The 25,033-nt window shown below is 44.0% G+C and overlaps 1 protein-coding gene across 4 annotated transcripts in view; it reads left to right on the top strand.

Moving 5' to 3' along the window:
* The first annotated feature begins 4,211 nt into the window (after window positions 1-4,211).
* The window catches only part of ddr1 (discoidin domain receptor tyrosine kinase 1), an 80,647-nt gene continuing 59,825 nt past the window's right edge, over window positions 4,212-25,033 (top strand). For 3 of the 4 annotated variants that reach the window (XM_080738898.1, XM_080738897.1, XM_080738896.1), the window contains exon 1: window positions 7,530-7,739. In XM_080738898.1, coding sequence (XP_080595024.1) covers window positions 7,657-7,739 — 83 coding nt within the window. In that variant the 5' untranslated portion in view covers window positions 7,530-7,656. Of the gene's footprint in view, window positions 4,634-7,529; window positions 7,740-25,033 lie in introns of those variants that run through there. The other variant, XM_080738899.1, reaches the window with a different exon arrangement.

Raw genomic sequence — 25,033 nt, 5'->3', positions numbered from 1 at the left:
CTGTCTCTCTCCACCTTTTAGTTTCTCCTCTCCTTTTCTCCACACCTCCCTCTCTCTCTCTCTCCAAATGAATTCCTCGCAGGATCAGACCTGCTTTTTATGCTCCATTGCTTCTCCCTCTGTAAAGGGAGAAGAGGGAAAGGGGGTAATGACAACAATCTGAGACGGTGTGGCGAAAAGTGAGGGTATTTTGTTAAAAAAAGGGAAGAAAAGAAAAGAAAAGAGATATCATTTCAGCTAGAAGAAAAATGTGAGTGGTGGCAAAGGGAGACACACACCCACATGCGCGCACAAAAGCACGAGTGAGGAAGAGGAGGAGGAGGAAGACCAGGCACACAGAAAGAATGGAAATAATACCGAGGTCATAACTTGTGCCAGGGGGATTTGCAGTTGCCAGGACAACCAACAAAGCTGAGCCAGTTGGCTGATCAGCAGAAAGAAAGAAAGAAAGAAAGGAGAGAAAGGAGAGGGCTGTTCCAAAGAGCAGGAGCTGAAAAATGTCTCCCCTGCCTGGCAAAGTAACTTTTTAGGACAGAGCCTACTAAAATATTCTGTTTCTGTTTGTAATGCATAATTGTTGAAGGACAGATACAGTAGATAGATACTTTATTAGCCACACAGCCACACAGTTAGCCAGTAATTCCATTTAAGTACAGGTTGTATATTAAAAGCACTAGTAACATAGACAGACATAACACAAGACAGAACCTTCAGAGTTATGCATTCAGCTCAAAAACCAAATCATCCTCAGTGGTAACATAACGCTGAGAGTTTACAAATTGACCCGTTCAAATGAACACTGAGGATTTTCATGTTGCTGTGAACTACAGTAATGTTGTAATACTAAAACACAAAAGACAAGATTTTACATCACAACTCAGATCTAAACTTCTATAATGAACTTTTCTATCAACATCAGATGAGATCAAGACACAATCTTGTGGCTTTTTGTTTGTTTTGTTCTTGAGTCTTTCGTCTTGATTTTGTTTTAATGGGGACATGTTGAAATCATTGCCTACTACTGTGTTAGCCCCTGTCTTGTTTGTACTGTAAAAAGAAAAAAATAAATTAAAAAAAGACACAATCTTGTGTGTTGTGTAGGCACTAGTCACTGCACTCATTTGTATTGAGTGTCTGCCCTGAGATCCCCAGCCGGATCATACCAAATACTCTGAAAAATGGGACCCACTGCCTCCGTGCTTGGCACTCAGCATCAAGGGTTGGATTGGGGGTAAGTGCCTGTAACATACTAGCGTCATGTCCAGGGGGTGTACTTGTACATCAAGCTGCCTCACGCTACAGAAACAGGAGATAGGCTCCTGAGTCCTGCCCCAATGGGCCTCATGGCTCGGTAAGGTTTACTTCATATTTTACACTATTATACCCCGCCATGGCCTCTATACTATTGCATCAGATTGTGAGAGTTATAGACCCTATGATGAGCATTTGCTGTTTGCCTCAAAAGCGAAACCCTGAAGACCATTTTAATGGACACCACAGCAGTCACGCAAGCATAGGAAACAAACCCTGGAGGGAAGTTTAATAAATCAAGTTAGTAAAGTGACCAAACAGATTAGATGAAGAAGAGAGGAAAAGGGAGAACTGCAGGGTTCATGAGCTGAGCATTTCTGAAGTGGTTTATATGAACTGGGACTCTGGGAGGAAGGAAGCTTAACCATTAAACTGTGCACTGCACAGAGAGAGGGAGAGAGAGGGAGAGGGTTGTATCAGTGAACTGTAAACTGGTGAATGTGGTGATACAACGTTTATACTATGCAAAGAGCCCAGGCCAGACCAGATAAAAGTGTAGCTACACCCTTTACAGACCAAAAGGGCTGCATCGGTGACGGAGAGGGTACAGCATGGGGTTAGGGGAGAGTAGCTAGAGTAGTGCTGAGGAGGTGGCTTTGACCTCTGTAGAGTAGCAGAAATATGACAAAGCCAAGAGCTAGGAGGAAATAAAATATTAACCCATAAAACAGAATATCTAGTAGATACAGTCTAATGGAGTGGGTTTATTTGTTTATTATGTGGGTCATAACTGTGGGTCATATGTTAACTGTGGGTTCTGTGAATTGTGTGTATAGGCTACATGGCCTTTATTGTATTGCTTTGTTTATTATATGCCAGTTTAATAACTTAATAACAGACATGGGGCATAGGGAGACCAGCTGTCTCTCACACACACACACACACACACACACACAACACACACGCGCGCGCGCGCGCACACACACACACACACACACACACACACACACACACACACACACGCATAAAACACACGCACACGTACGCACACACAGAGAGCTCCTGTTTGTCCAGGGGGCGGCTCAGAGTTTGTTAATGACCTTTATTGTCCCTGGCTGGTGATTGAGCGTCAGCTAAAGTTTCCCTCTCCTCAGTCAGACGAACAAGTACTGACGCATTCCTTATCAACTGCCTAGGCTTCTCTCTCTCTCTGTCTCCTCTTTAACTCATAGTCTACTCCTTTTTATGTTCTGTTGCTCTTTTATGAAATAATACACCTTCAAAGTTCATGGTTCAAGGTTGAACTTTGTTGTTACATCATGTGCACAGGTACATAAGAGTAAAACGTATATTTATTTGGCTTCCTTCAGACAATGCAGCAGCATAGATAATAAATTGTGGTCACATGCATGCACAAGGGCAATTGTGCAGGGCTCACGCACACACACGCACGCACGCACGCACGCACACACACACACACACACACACACACACACACACACACACACACACACACACAAACACTTCTGTTTAATATTAGGCCTATTATTATATATTTTTTACATTTGCCCTGCCCAAGGAATGGATTAGAGTTCTCAACAGGGGGCGCCCACTGGCCTACTGGTCCGGGCGCAAACCACATAGGCATTCGGATTCCCACTAGGCATGGATGCCTGGCGGCGGAGCTGGTTCGATTCTCGATCCGGATGACCTTTGCTGCGTGTCACTCCCCATCTCTCTCCCCATTTCCTGTGAGTCTACTGTCCTATCAATAAAGGCATAAAAGCCCCCAAAAAATGAAGGCCCGGCCCTAACTTCATTGAGCCCGAGGCCCTACCCGGCCTGACTAATTAGCATACATTTTAGGCCCTACCCTACCCTAAATGGCTGTTTCAGGTATTGTCAGGTTCGGGCAGAATTTAATAACGCTAGAATGGATGCCATGATCATGTCTGTATTGTTTTGTAAAGAGAGCGGGCAGCCCTCTCTCTTTAGCATTTGTGAGATAAGCATCATGATAAGCAGAGGAGTCAGCAGATAGGAAGCTTGATGTGCACTCCATCATGGCCTGTGTTGGTGGAAGGGATCGCACCACCATGATGTCTGTGGACAAGCACACTGCAGCCTGTTTGAGTAGGAAAGGAACCCTTCAATCTGAGTCATTACAGCCCAGGGCACTAATGGTATACAGTTACACATCATGGGTGCTCTGTAATAAACTCACTTTGACTTCAGAGTTCAGAGTTAAACACAAAGGCAGAATCCTGAAAGGTCTGCATTGAATGGCAACGCACCGTCCAAAAGCTGTCATATTAACTGGATGAAAGAAGTGAGGACAGGTTGAAATGCTGACCCATAAAATGTTAGAATATACAATTTAAGTTAAGTCAAGGAGACTTATTGTGTATAAGTGTGTTATGCCCTATTAGCCATGTGTTGATACCATTCCTGGCTTTTATTCAAAAAAGGAAAGAATTTTTTTTTAAAAAAGTCCTGAATCTATAGAATTTGAAGAAATCTAGATTTCAAAATAAATCACAGAACCCACTCCCCATAGTCCCCATCCCTCTGGCTATGTGAATCATGTTTCAAAGCAGGAGAGAAACATTTCGTTACATGCAAGTGGAGTTAGGGTGAAATAAGTCATGCATCCTGTCCGTGTATCGTATGTCCTGCTCCCCGAGTCGCTCCTTACAAATAAAAACCCCATTCCCCCAAGGGGATCACATCGAATTTCCTTCGAACAAGCGGTGTTGTTAAGTTCACCGGTTCCGCCCACGGGGGGCTCCGATTGGGGGCTTCGCCTCGTCGAATATCCAAAGAGGCACCTTGCTCCGCGTGGTGATTGGCCACAGCCAGTGCAGTTATGTTAATGAGCACCTGGTGGGCCGGCGGCAGGCGGTGTTCTGAGGCTGGAGCAGCGCGGAGCGCTACTAACAACACACAGGGACCACCGACGGTCTCACGCGCTGCTCCGTTCCTTTAATATTAGTTATTACATCGAGGACAACTCCCCCCGTCCTATTTCAAATCTGACAGTTTGGACGTTAGGGTGCGGGTGTAACTGTACAACGCGTTGTCGAAACATTTTCGGGGTATTTTCTTTTTTGTTTAAATAACTGTTTCAAGAGTCGCGCAGCCGCGCGCCCCGAGCGCAGCAACTGTTGTGAGTGGAGTGGCCGTGTGGATTACAGAGACGCTCCAGTTGGGCTGAATGTTTTGAAGGACAGCTGCAGGAAAACAAGAAGAAACACTGTTTTCTTTTAGCCCTATTTGTAGAATAGACACAGTTTTATTCCTACGGTAGAGTCGAACATAAAAAAAGCCTCTGTCGGGACCGGGGCTGGACTTCAAAACACACTTCTTTAAAAGCGTATGTTAGGTAAGTGGTGACACTTTGATTAAATCCGTTCCACCCCACACGCACCATTGCAATGTAACTTAAGCTGAGCTCTACTCGACCATTGGCTTCGTGCCATTGCTTGGTTATTGTTATGGTATTTCAGTCTATCTGTGTGTATGTCTGTCTACTCTGTAGTGTGTATATCTGTCTGTCTATCTGTCTGTCGGTCTGTCTGCCATGGCTTGGCGTCTTCAAGTCTCGCTGTCAGTTGGGGACGGCTGGCTGCTTGGACCCCGGCCATGAGAGAGAGGCACACAGCGAGGAGTTGGTGTAACGTTGCCCTGTTTGCCTGTTTGTAATATGGCTCATTTGTATCCAAAATGATTAGACAGGGGTCAACAATATGTCCGTACACGGACACAATGTGTCTGTGGCAAGACTTGGTTTCGTCCCTGGCAAATTCTAGATTTTCTCTTTTACACACCATTATACATTTCATCAAGTCCCAATTACTGAATGTCAGTCTCCAGGTTTAATTCAGAATTAGTCCTATGTATGACACTGATTTACTATGACACTATGGCATAATTAATTAGGTGTCCACTAGTACAGTGGTTCTCAACCTATGGGTCGGGACCCCCAGGGGGTCCCCATATTGTTTTGGGGGGTCCCCTGATGATTAACTTAATGTGCAACATTGTTTTTCACTCATCAGTAAACAAACCAACATAAAGTTTAAGTGTATAGAGGGTATATGCACATTTCTAAAGTGACAATTTAAGGACTTTTTAATACCTCTAAAATGACAAATTAAACATTGGCCAAATTGTCAAATATTAGAGGCAGAAATTGTGAATATATATATATATATATATATATATATATATATATATATATATATATATATTGTGTGTTAAACAAAATGTAATGCCTCAACTCTTAGTGCTTGTCAGGGTGGGGGGTCCCCAGTTAAAATATGATTATTTTGGGGGTCGCGGCCTGAAAAGGTTGAGAACCACTGCACTAGTAGGCCTAGTGGTTCTCAAATGTTTTATCTGCAAGGACCCCAATGTGTTTACGGGTCCATTTGGTTCCATTTGTACACTCTCAGTGAGATGAGTGTGGATCCTTTAGATTTGAGCAACGTTATTCATATATGTCATAGCCGTTGATTGATATTGACGGTCTATAATTTAAGTTAATTTGACACTTATGCTTTGCCGTTTATGTAGGCTAGGCCTACTCCTGTGCTGTATAATCATTCTCTCCATTCGAAAAAACAATTTAAACAAACTGTTGGCAACGAATCCAACATCGCAATGTGGGTTTGGTTTAGCTTGTCAAAAGCTATTCCCTATTTACATGCTGCTATAGCCTAACCTAGAATTCTTCACTTTACATTGCTCCCTCGAGTCTGTTAAAAAAAACACACACACACACACACACACACACACACACACACACACACACACACACACACACACACACACACACACACACACACACACACACACACCAAGAAGAACCATGCTGGGTTAAACCATTTTAACACAATAAATTCTTCACGGATGCCAAGTCTTAAAGAACTTAGACTTACAGCCTACGTTTAGATGGATGGGTCAATAAAATGGACGATGTTTGTGATGACCTCATCTCGCCCAGGTGTCCATTGTCACACCAGGACTGAACATGGAGTGGTTATTAACCTGCTGACCCTACCGCACGGCAGGTGACCTCAAACAGGTCAAGACTTGCTCCAGTTTCCTCCCTCTGGAATAACCGTTTTCCTGTGTGTGTGTGTGTGTGTGTGTGTGTGTGTGTGTGTGTGTGTGTGTGTGTGTGTGTGTGTGTGTGTGTGTGTGTGTGTGTGTGTGTGTGTGTTGATCTGATGCAGAGACTTCAGAGAGAGGGAGTCTCCATTGGGATTCAGTCAGTCACCAGAACAAGTCTTTCAGAACATGAAGCATTGACTTTGTTGATACAGAAAACATTGTGCTTCTCTCTCTCTCTCTCACTGGCTCACCAAAGCATCTGGACTTTAAAAAGCAGTGCATACAAGGAAGAAACATTTGTCCTTGCTTTGTGGTGAGATTAGACAGACAGGAGGTGATGATAATGGAACCATCATGTGCTGAAGTGGAATGTCCCTTGGCTTGTACACAATTCAATTCAATACAGTACACATAAAAGCCTTGCATTTTGTAAATGTTTAAAATGTCTCATTTAAATCACCCAGGATTTTGCTGTGTACCCACGGAGGATGTAATAACGCAGATATGAAGTGATGTTTATGCTATGACACTGTCATACTTTCCAAGAGAGAGCAAGAGAAAGGGCATGCAAGTTTGCATGGGCGGCCATAGCTGAATGGGTAGAGATTGAGACCTCCTGGGGAAACAGAAGGTTCACGTCCCGGCCCCTGCTATGTGTCGAAGTGTCCCTGAGCAAGACACTTAACCCCTTAACTTACTACTCCCCAGGTGTTGCCCCCATAGCGCCCATTGTCCCTGATACTTAAGATGGGTTAAATGCAAAGCACACATATACAGTTGGTGACAAATACCCTAAATTATTATTTTTACTAGGCTATTATTATTTCTCTGACAACAACTTCTATTTTGTATGCAGAGGAGAATAAACATCAGGGTTTTGGGTGGTGGGTGTTATCCGTCTTTTGCCAGTGGGTAAAAACAGCAGATGAAATAAATGGATGATTTATCTGATGGTGGTGGTGGGGCGGGCCAAGGGTAGTCACTCTAGGGTAGTCACTGCATTGTTGGGTTGTGTGGATGAAGGGGTGGTGGAGGGGTTGCTTGGCTGGACTGCCTGTGGTATTTGCCAATAGATAGTGGTGAGGCAATAAAAGCCCATTCTTGCTGCACGTCCCTCCCCTTTCTGTGCTCTGCAGCATCAGGGGCACATTGAGAGAGGAAGCTTTGAGTGTCGGTTAGACAGTCCCTCTGGGCGAACGCTGACCTGCCTGCCGAGCCCCGTCTAATGGGCATTTGCATGCTAATTGACTCCCCAAAGTCCCACAAGGACCCCTGGCCTGGCGTAGCTGCATGTCTTCAACCAGCTGCATAGAGCAGACCACAGAGAAGAGCTCAGCACACACTGTACATGCACTCACTTTGGGACTAGTTATGTGAGTATAATATTACATTATTAATTGGCATTGTATGCTTTATTATTTAGACTTTTAGAAAGTATAGAGAGATGGAAAATCTATGGTAGCTTATTTTACTCTTATGTAACTTGTACACAAGCTGTAACAATATAAAAGCTTGAGAAAGAGGAGAGACATGCAAGACATGATGGACGTTGGATTCGAACTTGGGTCCTGTTGACTCACAGGGAGCATATCGACATCGTCCTGTCATGACCAAAACCGTAAATGGAAAGAAATAACCTTTGTTCCAACTTCCAATTGATCCAATGTACCGGTAGTTATTATGTAGTCACAAGCTTTTGTTAATACGCATAACACATTGCATTGCATCGCAACGCTTCCTGGCTATTGTCACTACTTTTGTGACATAAAAACGTTGAAACGTGAGGTTTCTGACCGACAGCAGCGATATGGTCAGTGCACTAACTGGATGAGCCACCAGACACCCCCATGAGATTATATTATTGTGTGTGTAGACATTTTGAGACTTGTATTGATTGGGCCTTGTGCTGGCAGGAGAAGGCAAAGAATTCATTGTGTTCGATGGCATTATTGCAGTCAACGTTATGGATTAGCACGTGTTTTACCAGTGTCCATGAAACTGTCGGTTATTTGTTTCACTCCCTTCCGACAAGGCCTGGAGCCGCTGCCCAGAAATGATGTGTTGCCTACTTTGTTTTTGTTGCTGACTAATAGAGGGGAAAGAATGAATTGAGGTTCCACAGTATTGTATTACTGCTCCTCGCCTTTATGCAATGCAGATCTTTGAGCGGTGCTAACCACTCCTACACTCCTCACACGCTGGGTGTGATTCTTTTCATACACAAACACAGACTCATTAACACACTTGCAGAGTGCGTAACATTGCTGTTTGAGAGTGTTTGGTCCAGTCTCCTCCATGGGAACAACAGTTTGATGGCTGGCCAGGTCTGGTTAATGATTGAACCCAGTCTGTTGTCCTCTATCCGGGTCATTGTTCTTACACACTGGAGAAAGACACGCTCTGTGACTTGACTCTGTGTCCTTTGGTTTCTTTTTACCGCTTGTTGATCATGTTGAAAAGATTCACACATGGCTGGACCTCTGTACACATTTTGAAAGGCAGGTTCAACATGGTTGGAGCATCTTTGAACAATAAAGTTAGTCCAATGATGCACTTGTACGGTATAGGTACAGTAACTATCTTCCAAGATTTATTTCTCTTTCACTTTAATTGGCTCCCGACAGACATTGAGTGGAAAAAACCCAGCAGCCCAGAGGAGGAATTCAATAACCGTGAAAGCATGACACAGTTACTCTGTCAGATGCTCTGTCTCAAACACACAGGGCATCCCTTTAAAGAAAATAAATTCTACTGATTGAATGGAGAAGTAACTTGTTTATTGTCTCACCTTAAACCACTTAGTGTACTCTCTCTTCTAGACAGCCAGACCTCTCAGCTGTGGTCCTCCCGTGTTCTGTCACATGTCCAGCGAGAATCTCACACCCATCAAGCAGTTGGAGGCACCAGCATAGATAGCTTAAGGACGGAGTAGTGACCCTTGAACGCCACTTTTGAACTCTTGTTTGATTTCCGTTCTCTCCATTTCCCATCGCCAACCCATCACTCCCCTGACTCTACTATGGCACTCCAACACTTTCCTATAGCATTCCCCATATCACTCCCTTACTCTCCTATCACACTCCCATAGAACCCCATATACTAGAGTCCTGCAACGGGCCGGGTACCCGCGGATACCCGACAGGTCTGTTTTGGACTTTTTTAGACTTTTGTATAATCACGGTATAGCGGGTCGGTCCACGGATCTGATTAATGACGGGCGGGGCGGGCACAGGTTATCAAAATAGGACCCCGTGCAGGACTCTATACCCCATACTTCCCTATAGCACTATAGCATACTCACTCTATTGTAGCACTTCCTGCTCAGCCCTAGCATACCCCACCATTATATAGAACTCCCCACTCTCCTATAGCACAACTTCACTCCCCACCTAAGCCCCTAGCCACTCTTTCTAACCCTTTATTCTGCACCTCCTATAGCCTACCTCCCTCTCTCCATGTCGTCTAGCATACCTTTGTTGCCATAATTGATCATTCTGTCTCTCTCTCTCTCTCCCCCTCTCTATATGTCTTTACTTGGAGCACAAGTTCTCTGGTTTCATCTTCGATTACTCCTCCGCTCTCTGTTCTCTTTGAAGTACCTGTACCATTCATCTTCCTCCCATAGACCCATACCCTCCTCATACATTATAGATTAGTACCTGCTTGAGAGCAGACAGGAAGGATTCATACACCCATATGACATACCGTATAACTTTCTAACTCTTTCTAAGGATCGGCATTGCCGCCATTTTGCTCTTACATCATACCCTCCTTCCTCATCCCTCATCCTCACCCTGGGTATGATGACATAAAGGTAAACTCTCAGACGTTCACACAATATGAATCCCACTTGGTTGACAGCACACCTCCATCCCACTTGAAGCCATATAAAATGTCTTTTTCACTGCGCCAGTGTTTGGGCTTGGCCTCTTTTTCCCTATTCATGGGTTGCATTTGTAGTCCTAAACGGCCATGTTGAGGACCAACACGGGTGTTTCAATGTGTCTGATTGGCACAGAACTAATGTTCTTCGCCAATCAGAACACCTGTGTTGGTCCTCAACATGGCTGGTGTAGGACCAAAGATATTTCATTAATGAAGATAGCTCATCCCCATTGGATTCACTAGAATGCGACATGGTACACAAATCCTACAAATAGACTCCTAAGTGGGCGCCGGCTCTGACGGCAAATCTCGCGCACGTCCTGTTTACTGGTGCTATAGATCCCGCGAGAGTGTGTTGCTGGGACAGCTAAAGAGCAATAATAAAGTTGATTTTCTCAGTTGTTGTGTCGCTTAAAAAAAGCCACTTTAGTATGACAATTGTGTTAATATTATGTGGCTTGTGATGATCTGGTCCAATATTTAGTTCAGTGACTATGGCTTCTGAACTATTATTTTGCTCTGTGTTCACGTTAGCTCTCCCATTGTAAATGAATAGACTCCAAACATGCTTCCGCCTCCTAAAAAGGTATCTACCTACGTCACACAGAAACAGGAAGTACGGGTCTTTTGCACCCTCTTGCTATCGCCCTCTTGGGTAGGACTACAAATACAACCCATGAATTGTCATCCCCGAACTTGAATCTGGAGTAACTGGACACAAGTTGTGTTTTTTATTTTTATTTTTTTCTTTTTTTTGCCGTGATTGATGCACTAGTTGGTTGAGTCTTGAGTGCAGATTTCACTATTCATGTATTGGTTTTTACAGGCGTGATTGTGTCTTCTCACAATTATGTATGAGGGGCGGCATAGCTCAGGGGTAGAGAAACCGCTATTAGAGCACGAAGGGTTCCTGAAGGGTTCCCAGTTCGAATCCGGGCTCCCCCTGAGTTAATGTGGAAGAGTCCTTGAGCAAGACTCTGAACCCCTAATTGCTCCCGGTGAGTAGGTTGGTGCCTTGCATGGTTTCCTCCGCCACCGGTGTATGAATGTGTGCGTGAATGGGTGAATGTAATGCACAATCTATGTAAAGTGCCTTGGATAAAAGTGCTATATAAATGCACCATTTATGTAACTGGTGACACCTAATGGGCTTTTGAAAAGACTTTTTACCCTAGGGACCAAGAATCAAGAGGACAAACTTGCCACTGTTTGGGAACCACTGTCTTAACTCTTAACGTATCAATTTTGGAATGCAAGTTGAAGACCTTTGTAAGAAACTATCACAAACTCTAAAAAGCAGAACAGAACTGCCCAGGACCACCACCTTTATACTCCCTGCATTTCTCTCTCTCTGTTTATCTCTGATCTGGTCTCTCTCTCTCTCTCTCTCTCTCTCTCTCTCTCTCTCTCTCTCTCTCTCTCTCTCTCTCTCTTATATACTGTATATCGTTGTTGTCGGGTGGAAACCTCGTATCTCCAAGTTTAAAATATGTACGTTCTTTCGCAAAGTAAAGCGCTGCTTCAATATACAAGGCCGTCGCACAAAAGTAGTGAAAACAGCACATCTACAAGCACACAACGCCTCGCAGTGCGAGGCACGTGCTTGTAGATTGGCTGTTTTCACTAGTTTAAAATGATAAATGTTTTCAATGATGAATGCAAAACGAACGATTTTGGGCATACAAGGTTTCCACCCGACAACGGCGATATGCTGCTTTCTGTTTCTTTGCCCTGACGTTTCTCTGTTCAAATCCACTCACCTCTCAGTGTTTTCTGTCCCAGTCAGCTAGTAAACTCTCATGTCTCATTATATGCTACCATACACCACCAGTAATTACTCATGGCTTCCGGCAAATTCTAAAGCTTTTGAACCCTAGTTAGAAGGGGGGGAGAGGGAGAAATGGAAAGGTGGGAAAAATTAAATAACATCAAAGCTTCTTTTTCTTTTCTTTTTAAAAAAAAATTGTGTTCCGTTCACGTACAGTAAATTAGTGTTGTCTGTTGAGGGTGTGTGTGTGTGTGTGTGTGTGTGTGTGTGTGTGTGTGTGTGTGTGTGTGTGTGTGTGTGTGTGTTAGGGATCGACCGATTATCGAACTGGGCGATAATCAAAGTCGATATTCATAACATTTATTAATATCGCAAAATATCGATATCGAAAAAGAAAGTTGAAAAAAAATTGATTTATTTAAATATTTATTTTATTATTTATTTATTTTTGGCATCTTGGTTACTGATTTTCACCGATTTCCTGCTGCGGAATACGTTTTTAACGCTATTCTTGTATGTGGCGACTAGATTTGAGCCTCTAGACATTTAGGATGGGAAAAATATATAAATTAATTAACCACTATTTCAAATTGGGGGATACATATTTTTCTTTTTTTCCTTTTTTTTAAATTTAATGCCACCTTTTCACCACTAGAGGGCGCCCAGTGGCCATAGAAAACACCCATCCACAAGCGCTGTAACAGCACAAGCCCTGCGCATGCCATTACAAGCCTGAACACTTTCCTTTGTGTCATCAACAGGGACAGGATGAAGTTAGCTTGAAGTTAGCAATTGGCTACCAAGTATTTTAGAAGCCCTATTTTCGGCGATTTAGCCATGATTAAACCTTGCACACCTCATGGATATGCATGGAACAGAGAAAATTAGCTCTAAAGATCCTGGATTGCATTGGAGTGGATGCTAAATATCGGCGGCGCGACGCTCTCGCGGGCCGTGTAAACAGATGACGGCCGGCGGCCCGTTTTTTTTAAAAGCCGAACTAGTTCGGGATAGGCACCCAGGACGGTCCAAATCATAGGCACTAAAGCAGTTAACACTTAAGTTGCAATGATTTGAAAAAAAAAAAAAAATCTTCTTCAAAAACGGCCCAAACTCGGGAAACTCGGGGTTGGCACAGGGGTGGTACCTTTTTAAACTCGGGAAACTCGGAGTTGGCACCAGATGTGTTAAAATGCATATCGGTTCATAATATCGGTTGTCGGCCTCTTTGATCACAACTTATCGATATCGAAATCGAACACGAAAATCCCATATCGGTCGACCCCTAGTGTGTGTGTGTGTGCGTCGCGCGCGCACGCGTGTGTGTGGACGTCGCTGATGTTCGACTTGCAGGGGTTTGGGAGGGACTACATTGGGACCAGGAAGCCGGTGTGAGTGTGTGTGTGTGTGTGTGTGTGTGTGTGTGTGTGTGTGTGTGTGTTCAAGTGTAATTTAGCTGCTTTTAGGAGGCTGGTGGTTGCTGAAGGGAAGATGGGGGGGTGGGGGGGGGGCTTACAAAGGTGGTTAGAAGTATCAGCCTAAGCCTGAGGGTCCTCATAATGATTAATAGTGTATGGGAGGGTGTGTGTATGGGCGGATAGGTAGGTGTGTGTGTGGGTGTGTGGGTGTGTGTGTACACGCACGCTCGTGTGAATGGGCATATAGGTAGGAGTGTGCTGATGTGTATGTATGGGCGCGTGTGTGTGCGCGTGTTTGTGCAACTGTGCATGCGCGCTTGTGTTTTTGCATGTGTGTGTCTCATAGAGTCACAGCCTGGCTGGCCCATACATCATGTTAGTCAGGTCAAGATGAACTTATAGGAGATCTTGCGTTTATTTCTGCACACAGCGCACAAAGAGTTCCTTTGTGAGTGAGTTTTGATTTACTATCATTGTGTATTACAGTGTGAGCCCTCATCCATTAAGAAGCAGCGAGGCTCTGTTTCTCTCACTTTGACTCAAAATGCTGAGTCTCAGTCAACACATTCCAGTTTGACCTGATCTCTCGAGAGATCTCTCGCTCTTTCTCTTTTTCTCCCCCCTAGCCATTCCCCCCTCCCTCCCTACTTCTCACTATCCGACGCTCTCTCTGTTCCAATATAGCTGTCCGTCACTGAATCATTCTCACCTTCCTGCTGTCTTCGTTTCACACTACTCTGTATTTCTGAGTCAGACAAATAATTTCATTTTGTCGTGCATTATTCTTCTAGCCTCTCTCTCGCTCCCTCTCTCAAATTAATGTTCAGCGTGTCATTGGCATGGCTGTTGAAAAGATGGGCCCTTTACTCCTTTTCAGAAATATTAGTGATATAATGATCATTTGAGTGTACAATGGCAGACGTTCCTGTCACTGTCCCTGAGGCCCATCTGTAATATCTCTCTCCCTGTCTCTCTGACTGTGACACACTGTCTCTGCATCCACCTGTCTGTGTGTTTACCTCTGCTCTCTCTATACAGTACATCAGTCTGTGTCTGTCTCTGTCATCATCATCACATCAGGTTGTTTTCTCTCTGCTCGTTGTGAGAGTAGCACAGTTCTGTCACATGCCTTTCCTTTCTCCCCCTCTCTCTCTCTCACACACAAACGTACACACGCGCGCACACACACACACACACACGCGCACACACGCACACACACACCCTCATGGCAGTGACAGACAGGTGGTAGTGGGTGAGTGATGGTCTAAATTGAATTCAGGGAATTGGTCTGGCGTTGCTGTCACACCACCACTCTAAAACGCACCCATACGTTGTCAGTTTGCGCTTCACTACCTCATCGGGCACAATAATGGTCGAAGAAACGAAACATGAACAACACGCAAAGATTTGACACAAAAGATGCGTACGAAAATACATACACTATTGTATATGGATCAGTCAACTGCGCAGCTAGCAGCACAAAATGATCCACATAATGTTAATTTAACTCTGACTATACCATGTGTAAAATACCTACGGGTCATAGGGTAAATTCACAATTCTACACACGTACACATTTTACTGTGTGCATTCTACAGTCAGCCTTCTACAGTCAGCCCTTATCATATTACCATGCTAATGCTACTAGAGCTACTACGTTCCTCATACCTGTGAAAGATGCTCATGAGTGTTACTGTTAACAGCCAGGCTCAACCTAGAAGCTCTAGAATAACGGTGGGCAACCACCTTTTTAATTTACCAGACTAGAAAGGCTTCGCGCCCTGTGGGCGCTCAGGCAGGACTGCTCTATATTTGATCAACATAAGGGGTTTAGGGGCGCTCAGGCAGGACTGCTCTATATTTGATCAACATAAGGGTTTAGGTTTTAATTCAGATTAAAATGTTTTCAATACCTTATTGTCAATATCTATCATGAACAAAAAGGCACACTTGGTCGGACACCAATAACTCAGGAAACAGGATCAATTGTGTAAGGTGTCCAGTGTAGTCTGGGCTGACAGTCAATACTTTTGTACTTTTACTGACGTAGCCTATATGTTGAATTGAGGACTTTTGGGTGGTGTGGGGGTGGGGGGGGCTGTAGGCAAATTTGCGAGGTTGTTGTATCTAGACGGATTGATTGATTGAAGAGTTTAGCACTGTTTGCAATAGAAGACGCAGTTACAATACACAACATTGGCACACACACACAGTCCCATTTCGCGACCCACCCGTGGGTGACCATACATGAAGCATTTGTTTGTTAGGTTTCTTTAGAACTTGATTATATTGTGTTTTTCTCTAGATAGATATCCATTTACATTGTTATATTGCTGTTAATGTACTGACCTATTATCTTGTTTATTATTGCGATGTTGTATCTGCTTATTGTAAGTCGCTTTGGATTAAAAGCGTCTGCTAAATGCCTAAACTGTAAACTGTAAACTGTCGAGACCCACTGACACAGTACTTGGGAAACAATGCTTAAAACATCATACTCACGCAGCTTTATAGACGCTGTCTGTATCTGTGCTCTCTCTATCTCCGAGGAATGAACGCACACTCACTCATTCACTCACTCACACACGCGACGCGAGCGAAAAGCGGTTGTCCGTGGTGTAACCTACTTATTATAACTCTATGGGTGTAACATGTTGAAAAATTAAAAATATCCGTGCCGTGTGGCAAGCGACGTCGCAAATGCATCATCCCAATGAGCAAACCTCCTTTGTTACAGAGGTTGAGTAGGTATCGGCGTTATGTCGCTGTACTGTCTGGGTATATAGGTGAAGTGAATGAATAGGCTATCAGCCTCTCACCAAATCTGTCATGTGTGCGCACTATAGCCCATGCAGGGACTCATGGGTTACGCGAGGCTACAGCAAGAGTGGACACTGTCTATTGACAAACTATTGGTCCCGTTTGAGCTACTCTGTTCTGTTGTGCTGGTCTCACTCTGCTCATTGATACTTTTACTTCAGTAGAAAATGTCCACCACTGATTTCACACGTTACGTGTTCACTTTCAACATCAAGGCAAATGAAATGGCAGCTTTTAATCTATGCATAAGGATAACACTTGTCGAGTTACGTTCTAGACTCGCATAGAAACACGACACATATTCGGTAACACTTCCCAACTTCAGGTCTCAAGTAAAAGTACAAAAGTATCGCTACCAACGTACCATGCTTGTTATTAACGGACTACACAAACACACGTGTGTCTCGTCAAACATCGCTGTTTTTAGGTGATTCACACATCCAGCATAGAGGTTAATGTTGTACTTGGATCCATTCCACGCGCAATGTAAGTAGTGGGAGAGGGTTAGCCATTATTCCAGCTCACTGTCTCCCTCCCTCCCTCCCTCTCCCTCTCCCTCTCCCTCTCTCTCGGAGGAAAGGGGGGGGGGGGGGGGGCAGTCTCGCTGCGTCGCTGCTTGAGGCTTGAAGCAAACTGTAACCTGATACTTTCGTGACGAAAATTGCGTAGGAGAACTTCCGGGAAAGATATGCTCAGTAAACTTACACATTACTTTTGTACAAAGTGTACATCGTGCAAATACCATAGCTTCAGGAGAAGCAGCTAGGAACATTCGGGTAAAAATGCGCGATTTTTGTGCAAAAGGTGGAATCTGTAGAAGCAGTGGTGTGAGAGTCTATCAATGACATGCTTAAACACCACCATGAGCTGGCTTGGCTATTAGTTGTAAGGATGATCAGATCATGGGCTATTGACTTGATCAACTGAATTAATCAAAAAAACAACTGAGACACAACAGTAGACTGTTGTTTATTTTCTGACTGTGATTCACATGTGAAACAGACGGAGTATGAAGTACCTTTCTTAAAAATTGTACGTTGATGACAGATATTATGACTCACAAGCACATCGAGTGTCAGTTGCATTTTGTATGAATGAGGGAATAACTCACAAAATTGTTTATAGGCACATCTATGCTGCCTATAAGTTATTCAAATAAATTGTTTGTTGGTTGTTTTCTTAATGAATAACACAATCATAACACATTCTCTAATGACTACTGCTTTTCAAAAATTACATAACATTGTTGACTACATCTAGTACAATGTGCTTTACTGTACATTGTGTACATGTACACTGCCGATATCGTATCGGGGTATGCGGTCCTTTCACAGAGCGTAGGAATGGGCCAAACACCCTAATGGTGCTTATTTCTTCAGAGTTATTCTAAATTAGCAGCCTATAATAAGACCTAAACACAATCGCACTGGGTGAGTAGTGAGCACACAAGCCTTGGAAAAAGTGATCATCTGTCCAAACAGGTTGCCCACCCCTGCTCTAGCAGTTCCTAGTAACTGCAATTCATGTATTTTACGACGGTGCACAGGTTAATTTGTAAGCACCAGGCAACTTGGACCATTACAAGGTGACAAAAAGATATTAATTTAAAAGTTGGAAAGTGAACTTAAGCTTTTACCAGTCCAAATGGGTTACATGCAATATGGAGAGAAAAGGTTATAGGGACTTAGAGAATAGGCCCTTCCCTGAGTCTACGTGTACTGACAAGTCAAGTCAAGTCAATTTAACTGTGCGTACAATATTTTAGTGCAATGCTCCTCCATGCGTGTCATGGAGGAGCTCTGAGCCGTGAGAACCGAAACCTGACGGCTGTGTCAGTTTGTTGGAGTTTAAACTAGCTTCCCTCGGGAAAGCACCAGACTCTGACAGACAGGTGTGTCTCCGCTACCTTACAGTATGTGGGGACATATACAGTATGGCATCACGCATTTACCAGCTTAAAAGTAGACAACTTACTATGGTTCTTGTCAGCTCCCAAAGCTGCTAACAGCATATAGATACAAAATACATTTCAAGTTTATGTGGATGTATTTACTTAGAATGCAACAACGATGGTGTAATATATAGTATTATTATGCTTTACTATAACATACCATGATAATATATATCGTAGTCCAGGGGTGGGCAACTTTTAGATATTTTGGGCTTTTATACCTTTATTGATAGGACAGTAAATGGGGAGAGAGATGGGGAGTGACACGCAGCAAAGGTCGTCGGGAACGGGATTCGAACCCGCAACACAGTGTCAGGCTGTCATTGCAATCTAGGGTGCCCGGACCACTACGCCAGCGGCCCGGGCCGGCAACCGTGTCTTTTAAGATCAACCTGTCAATCCCGAGGAACTTTTTTGGTGGGTTGTGGAATTTGCAAACCCAGATAAAAGAATCCACTCATATCGGCTGTCTTCTATTATAACACTCAGGTTTGCTGGTTTGAATGTGAATCCCAGTGAATCATGTCAGGGGAGATGCGCAGCATGAATTTAATTGACACAGCATGTCCTCCTGGCTGGTATAAAATCATTGGTTTGAGTGTTTGCCTGTTTATTACTAGGCTGCAACACATTTTTAACAGTAGTTAATGAGTATTGAGATTGAGTTCAGCAAGAGAGTCAACAAAGACATACAATGTCCAGGCAGATTGAGAACATATTTGTTTTTACAAAGAGTCCAGCGTGCTTGAAGGTAGAAGGGCTCAACAGGGACCACTTGAATCAGAGAGAATTATACCTGGGTACTTCAAGACATACTACCCAAATACAATATTGGAGCACTCGACTGGTCTGCACGTATTTCTTTATTTTGCACTGACTGACGTTTCGATTTGCGTTTTCCTCAGAGTCTATATAACTATATACATGTTTACGTCATGTCTTGTGAAAATTTTATTCTCATCAGAAACCTCTGTAGTGATGGCAAAGAAATGGAACTTGGAAAGACACACAACACTACAAATCATACATTTCAAAACCTTTCCAGCCGACAGTGAACTGATGGTGAGAGAAACCGAGAAGGAACTGAAATCTCTCAATCATAAATAGGCTACCGGTATGTATCTATTTATGCTTTTCCAATACTTGTAGATAATTACCTGTTAAGACTAAAATGGATTAGCTCAAGGACAGTATCTGTATTGTATGCAGTCATACCAATACGGGTACTAATACAGTATGTCCTACATTAACAAGCTACTGTTATAGCTACAGTACCCATATACAGTACACCAACTTTGGATAGATAGTCGGTAGGTCCAAAACTAAAAAATGTAAATTTCTACACCAAAATTGGGTATGCATCCTGACACACTGTGCTGCCACATATTTTTATCTGGCCAGTTGATGGCCTAACACCCACCTCTGGTGATGATGAATCACCAATTGGTTGCTGTCTGCTGTGCATATATATGCTGAAGAATGTGCCATCGCTGTAATGCTGCAGCTCTTGCGCGATAGAGAGGACCAGGAGGGCTTACTTCCAAAATATACAGGGAGTAGGGGTCCAGGGAAAAGCAGGGAGGCGGAATGGGAGACTAGCACATTTCTCCTCCTGGTTATGATTGATTTCAACTTGGCTAAGCTGCGCGGTAATGAATCTAGGTTTATTACAGCCGTTTTTTTACCCATGCCACACTTCCCCTAAGCCTGGATTCATGACCGTTATTATGTAAATGTGTCACGTTAGTTGCTGGGGAATGGGATCTGTTAAGGGGCTGTGTTGCTGCATGCTGCTACTTTGTAGTGCTGCCATGCTGTGACTGAGCTAGCAGGCACTTACTGTAGTTGAAGTTCTGATTTTTCTTTTCTTTTTGGAGAGAAGAGTGCCGTCCTTAATGAGTCCCACTCAGTAAAGAGCTATGCAGCATGCTATTCATTTCTTCTTCACTCACTTCCTCCCCCTTATCTCTCTTTCCCCTTCTTCCTGTCCCACTCTCAATTCACCACTCTGTCTCTGTATGTCACTCACCCCATCTCTTTCACTTATTATCTCCCTCCCTCTCTCTGCCTTTCTCCTTCTCTCCGCTACTCTTATCTTACCGCTTTCATCTCTTGACACCCCCCACAGCTGCGTCTTCAATCACTCTCGAACTCAAGGCTGTTTACTATAGTTTCGCCTTTTAGTGAAATTGTGGCTCAATTCGGGGCGGGTTCCCTGCCACTGTTGTGGAGTTTTCCCTCAGCTCTCCTCAACCCGTGACTTATCCTTTTTGTTCTCTTATCTCTTCCTTCCTCATCCTACTGTTATTTACTGAACCCCATTGAGATTCCCCAGTCCTGACTGACACTTCCAGCTATTCACAACGAGTAGCGTGACGCGCAGGTGTATGACCAGCTGACTTCCAGTTAGGACCAGTAGTAGTAGCATACAGCTCCCCTGACTCATGGAACTGGCATTGTGTGTGCAGATGGCCATGAATTTATCATCAAGCAAGCGTGTGTGACTAACAACCCCTGTCCTTTCAGTTTTGAGACCAGCGCTTGCACCTCACAGATATTTCAATTCAATTCAATCTTAAAATGCCAAATCAAAACAGCGTACTTTTTTCAAGATACTTTACATGTAGACTAGAGCAGCAGAGACCAACCTTTCACGCCTGAGCAAGAACTTGGCCACAGTGGCAAGGAAAAACTCCCCCTTAACAGGAGGAAATCTCTAGCAAAACCAACAGGAGGAAATCTCTAGCAAAACCAGGCTCTGGGGTGGATCATAATGGGTTGAGAGAAAGAGAGAGAGAGAGGAGAGAGGGGGAGAGATGCACAGAAATAACAATAATAGCTAATGAAAATAACAATAATAGCAACTATAATAACAGTCTGCAGCCATTGTTTTGAGAAGTTTGATTCCATGTACAGTATGCCATTTTTCGGGAAGATGCACATTTGAAAAATGTATGATTTAATGGCTGTCCTAGCTTAGTGGGTAGAGTGGTCGCCTGTTGAGCGGTCTATGTCTTCGAAGTGTCCTTGAGCAAGACAATAAAGCCCCTGAATACTCAGCTTAACCAGCTGAGCAACCATCAGCTGAGTGAAGCTGAAAACAGACTGGTATCCCAAAGAAAGAGGGAGAAAAATGTGGATCTAAAGGCAGGTCTTACTGTTCTGTTATGAGCTGTACTAGAGCATCATTCCACACCCCACCCATGCCTCCCTGACAGCTCACAGATGCCCAGAGAACTAATCAGTGTGTCTGAGTAATAACTACATGTTTTCAGTTTTATACCATAGTATGACACCTCACACATGTGAGTCAGTGTACTGGCTCAGCACACAGCTTCTCCTGACTCAGGTCACTTCAGTTAAAGTGTTTATTTTCCTCAAGCCTACACATGAAGGCATCCCTTCATCACTTATTATTATTCACCAGCCTCGGTTGATAAGACCAGAGAGAGACTCAATTACACTTGTGCAAGATAAGATGCTCATCAGTGCATCGTGCTAGGCAATAGAACAGCCATTTATCTTCAAACTTTTAATATAACTAGGGATACAGATCAATAAACAAACAAACATTAGTGCATGGTGCAGGAAAACTTGTCATTACCCCCAGCTGGGCCTGGGACAAACTTGTCAATACACAAAAGTACATTAGTTTCAGTAGAGATAAATGAGCCGCTGGTCTCCTTATAACAGTGGATATAGTGAGGTAGTGTGTTAGTCACAGCCATGGAAACATTACACCCAAATCCTAATGTTTGTAATGAAGGAGACTTGAAAGAAGGTCATAGGAAATTCTTTGGAGATGATGGATGACAGCGCTGCCAACCCAACTTTACAGCCTTACGTTTGAAGCAGGTTCTTTACGGAGACATGGAAAGACTAGGCACTTCCACTAACAACACACACACACACACACACACACACACACACACACACACACACACACATACACACACACTAGCTCCTACTCAGGAAAAACATCATCGTTTCCGTGGCTCACGCTATCACACGACCCTTGAAAGTGTTGGGGGAAAAACACACTTCCTTTTTAGAGGGGACTCGTATCCCTCAACACTGACAGGAAATCCTAAACAAAGAGCACAAAGCTCCCCATATTCCCTGGTGGACATCTGTTATGACTGAGATGCTTTCAGACTAGTGTATCTGTGATGTGAATGACAGATTCTCGTATTACTATAACATACTATAGTATACCATACTATACCATACTACACTATTATACCACACCATGCTGTGCTATGCTGTACGCGTTATGTACAGTAGTATAGTACAGTAGAGGGGCTGTTTCGAAACCGGAAGGTTTCCGGATGGATTCCCGGCTCTCCTGGCTTTGTGTGGAACTGTCCTTGGAAGCAAGGCACTGATCCCTAAACTGCTCCAGTTGAGCAGGTTGGTGCCTTACATGGTGTCCTGCGCCATCAGTGTGTCAATGGGTGAACGTGCCCTTGTAAAATGCTTTGGATAAAGGTGATGTAGAAATGCAGACCACAATATGCTATGCTATTATGGTACACTATACTAATACTATTACTATATATTCTCTATATACATTCTATAAATTATTATAATCTAGGATTCATATGATATGCTATACTAGCACTCTTATCTGTCTGTCTGTCTGTCTGTCTGTCTGTCTGTCTGTCTGTCTGTCTGTCTGTCTGTCTGTCTGTCTGTCTGTCTGTCTATCTATCGAGGTCATACTATACATACTACTTAATTTAAGTGAATCATTCATAGTAGGTCTTGGTTGGCGCTGTTGGTTCTGTTGACTCCTTTGCCAGCTCCCTAACAGGAAATCCAAATCAAAGCGCTGACTCCTCTCTCCACTCCCCGGCGGTCATTCGTCATGTCTGAGTCAATCAGACGGCCGCTCTATCTGGCCTCCTTGCTAGACTTCACGGGTCGCTGGACTGCACACAGGGGACAGCGGGCCATTTACAGTGAGACACAGGGACAGACGGCCTTACATCATAGGCAGCTTCTAAAAGTAGAAAGGAGGGGTGAATGTTGAGTGCTCGGTGCCAGCGTCGGGGCCACTCTGTAGGCAGGGAGCGGGAGGCAGGGATCGGGAGGCAGAGCGCGCGTTGCTAATGGAGAGCCGTCCGCGCCAGGTTTGCTCCACTGACTGAAGCGATCCAATTATAGACGGAGAGAGAGAAAGTTTGGCAAACTCTCCATCTATGATGCAATGGGAACTGTCTATCTGTGTCCGTTCCTCTCTCACTCTCTCTTTGCCTTTCTCCCTATCTTCCTGACCTGTCCCCCACACACACACACACACACACACACACACACACACACACACACACACACACACACACACACACACACACACACACACACACACACACACACACACACACTTCTCTCCCTTCTTCCGCTGTCAGTTGTACTTTGTCGCGCCGGACAGAGCCAGCAGCTGCTCATAAGTATTCATTAGGTTGTGCATTTGGATTGCCGTGGACGGATTGTGATTGTGTGTGCAGAGCAGAGAGTGGAGGTGACTGGTCTACACAGCGTGCACTAGCTCTCCCTCTATCAGTCTCCCTCACTCTCTCTCCCTCTCTCCCTTTAGTATGGTATCCGATTTCTCTTCCTCCCTTTCCCTCTTCTCACCCACTCCTCCTCTCCCTCTCACTTTATTCCTCCCTAGTTCTCTCTCTCTAAATATCTCCCCTTCTTTTCTCCCCCTAGTACCTCTCCTTCGCTCACCCCCTCTCCTCTCTCTCCCTCTCTTTCCCTCCTAAGCCACCACCTGTTGAGCACCACTTGCCTCCAGTATCAACAATGTTCTTGGACGGTTATGCCACGACTCTGTTTCGCTTGCACTCACCAAAACCTCCCTGCTGTTTTCTTATTCTCCGGGCTGCGGCCTTGGAGCATTATACTTGTTTCTCTTCTCTCCTTCGCATCGCCGAGTATCTGGTGGAAAGAATTTCACAGCTGTCTGCACATTGCCAAGAGACAATCACCGTTAGACAGGGCGCGATCTAACTGTCCCAGGTGCTACTTAAGATGAGTAGCTATTTAAGAAATAGTCCCTGTTAAAAACCCTGAAAAGTTGAGAATTAGTTTATCCTGGTGTGGGAGTTGCAAATGAATTCATTAGCATTCACTCTGCCCATGAACAGACCCTGATGTAACTCCTCTGTGCTATTTTGGATGAGCAAATTATACAGTATGTTAGCGGAAAAAGGGGAGATTGGATTGTCATCATGAGATGCTGTCAGAATCAAATTTATAAACGATGTATGCATGCATACATTATATAGGCACTAGATTTTGGGTTTGGTTTATTTGCACACACTGTGTACAAATGCAGACTTCAAATAACAAAGATAGAGTTATCTACATTGTGATGGAGCTGTCCTTCTCCTACAGGCCCAATCACCTACCCTCTCGCTATCTCTAGGACTATAAACATACTTACATGAATAACATAAACATTTTCCATTGTACCTAAACAAAACGCAGTTATAGCCTAGGGCACTTTTACACAAGTACAAATTGCTCTGACTGCGCTAAACTAAACTATTGATACAGTGATATTGACACACAGAGACGCGTATTTATGACCCAGTCTGCATCTTTTTTGGATACAGCTCCCAGGGTGGATCTCCAGCTTGTCAGAAGTTGTCTCAAAGCCGAGAGTTATTGAACCCCCACCTTCCTCAAAATGAGTAAACGCTACAAACCGGGCGGTTAGCCTCTGCACACACAGCCACAGTGACTGGCTGACTCCGTCATACAGGGCCGCGTACATCGGAAATAGACGATTTACAAGCTCACAGCCAGTCGCATCCG

Source organism: Nannobrachium achirus (assembly GCF_963921795.1).
Source record: "Nannobrachium achirus genome assembly, chromosome: 2".
In the NCBI taxonomy this organism is placed as follows: domain Eukaryota; kingdom Metazoa; phylum Chordata; class Actinopteri; order Myctophiformes; family Myctophidae; genus Nannobrachium; species Nannobrachium achirus.
The sequence above is the reverse complement of the archived record's forward strand: the minus strand, read 5'-3'. Positions and strand labels throughout refer to the sequence as shown.